The sequence below is a fragment of the Saccostrea cucullata genome, unplaced genomic scaffold, assembly GCF_032062105.1.
Source record: "Saccostrea cucullata isolate Sc308-1 unplaced genomic scaffold, CSIRO_AGI_Scuc_v1 ctg7207, whole genome shotgun sequence".
Lineage (NCBI taxonomy): Eukaryota > Metazoa > Mollusca > Bivalvia > Ostreida > Ostreidae > Saccostrea > Saccostrea cuccullata.
Window position 1 is genome coordinate 4,171 of NW_026928171.1, and position 2,026 is coordinate 6,196.

General features: G+C 34.6%; 1 protein-coding gene across 1 annotated transcript; it reads right to left on the reverse strand.

The window, feature by feature from the left end:
- Positions 1-1,360: 1,360 nt before the first annotated feature.
- LOC134276675 (uncharacterized) lies at positions 1,361-1,723 on the reverse strand. The gene is made up of 2 exons (XM_062758947.1): positions 1,599-1,723; positions 1,361-1,550 (listed from the first exon to the last, which is right to left on the reverse strand). Exons 1-2 carry the CDS (start codon positions 1,721-1,723, stop codon positions 1,361-1,363), a joined length of 315 nt encoding a protein of 104 aa, XP_062614931.1.
- Between the last annotated feature and the right edge of the window lie 303 nt (positions 1,724-2,026).

Sequence of the window (2,026 nt, forward strand, 5' to 3'; positions counted from 1 at the left end):
ATCTTAGGTACTTATTGGCTTAGAATCATTAAAATTTGTCAGTTGATGCAATTTGGGTTTATGGAGAATGTTGACTTAAAAGTAGGTCACGTGACCTAGTTTTGAATTTTATGGCTATATTTAAGTATCCCGGGTACTTACTGGCCTAGAATTGTTAAACATTGTCAGTTGAGGCATATTTGAATTTCGGAGAATGTCAACTAAAAAGTTGGTCACAATGACCTACTTTTGAATATTTCAGGTACTTATTGGCTTAGAATCTTCAAACTTTGTCAGTTGATGCATCTTGGGTCTTCGGAAAATGTCATCCAAAAAGAAGGTCACTGTGACCTACTTTTGACATTTTATGGATATATTTAAGTATCTTAGGTATTTATCTCCGTGTCAGTTGATATAACCTTGGGTTTATGGAGAACTGACACAAAAAGTAATTACTTTTGTGACCTAGTTTAGAATTTTATGGCTATATTTAAAATATCCAGGGTACTTACTGGCCTAGAATTGTTAAACTTTGTCAGTTGAGTCATCTTGGGTTTTAGGAGAATGGTGACATGAAGTAGGTCACAGTGACCTTCTTTTGAATATCTTGGGTATTTATTCGCTTAGAATCATCAATCTTTGTCAATTAAAACATCTCTCCTCTCCTCAGAAAATTTAAATAAAAAAGTAGGTCACTGTGACATACTTATGATATTTTATAGCCATACGGCAGAATATCTTTAGCCCTAACTGGCTAAGAATCATCAAACTTTGTCAGTTCGTGCATCTTGGGATACTAAGAGTTAGAGGCTTCAATAGAAGCTTTTTCTTTGTATTGTTGATCATGTACAATTTAGTTGAGATCTGAGCCTTCTTTAACTAATATTCAAGTTCCCTAAAGGGCCTCTTGTTTTAACTCACCTCAATGAATTGCGTTGAGCTTAATATGTGATACCATTGGTGTTGGCGTCCTAGGTTCACAGGACAAAAGAGGTATTTGGTGCAGTTTTTATGCCTCCGTAAACGAAGTTTCAGGGTATATAATTTTTGTCATGTCCGTCCTTCTATCTGTCTGTTTGTCCACAAAAACTGTAACCTTGCCCATAACTTTTGATTTAGAGGAGCTATACCTTTCATATTTCTCATGTGTATTTCTTGTGACAAGACCTTATTTTGTGTACCACAAAATTTGACCTTTTGACCTTGACCTTGAAATTTGACCCACTTTATACAAAAATTCCAAGATTTTACTTTTATCATATCTTTTGAACAGTAGATACCAGAAAATTGTTGAAAGTCTTGAAACAAACATATTGTTTTAGATTAAAGCAAATAAATGACGGAATGAAATTGGGCTCACTTACAGGTGGAATCATGGTGTCTACATAAAGCTAAATCCAAAAATTCTCTCCTCTCCCATTACAGACACAATATCTTCTTCTATTGGGCTTAAAGGTATAATCTCCAATTTTCCACTCCCCGTCTTACAACTTTCTTTCTGGACGGCAGAAGCTCTCTTCTTTGTACCCCTCTTCACATCATCCCACTTCTTTTTAATTTCTTCGACAGTTCTTTTTGAGAATGAGACAGCATTTACAGATTCAAAAATTTCCACTCACACTTGTTTTTTCTCTGTATTGTTGATCATGTCACTGAATTTTGAGTTGATGATATCTGAGCCTTCTTTAACTAATATTTCAAGTTCTTTTTCACTAAAGCGCGGTTTCTTTTTTCTATCTTCCATAATTTCAGCGTTAATTGTCAGAATTTCAATGATGTCATTTTTTTAGTCATGACGTCACAATAGGTTCACAGGACAAAAGAGGTATAAAGAGAATCTATCTAAAACTATGTACAAATATATCTTGTTACGCCGTAAAAAAAACGTTTATTATTTCTTCGCAGCCCGGAGGACCGGGCTGCTCGATACATATAAGTTTAAGTGTTGGTGTATGGTGATTGGGGTGGGAGAAGTTATTCAGAATCAATGTTTTTCTAACATTGAAAAGATTGTTAATCAGAATGTTCTTTCCCTTTCTAAATTACG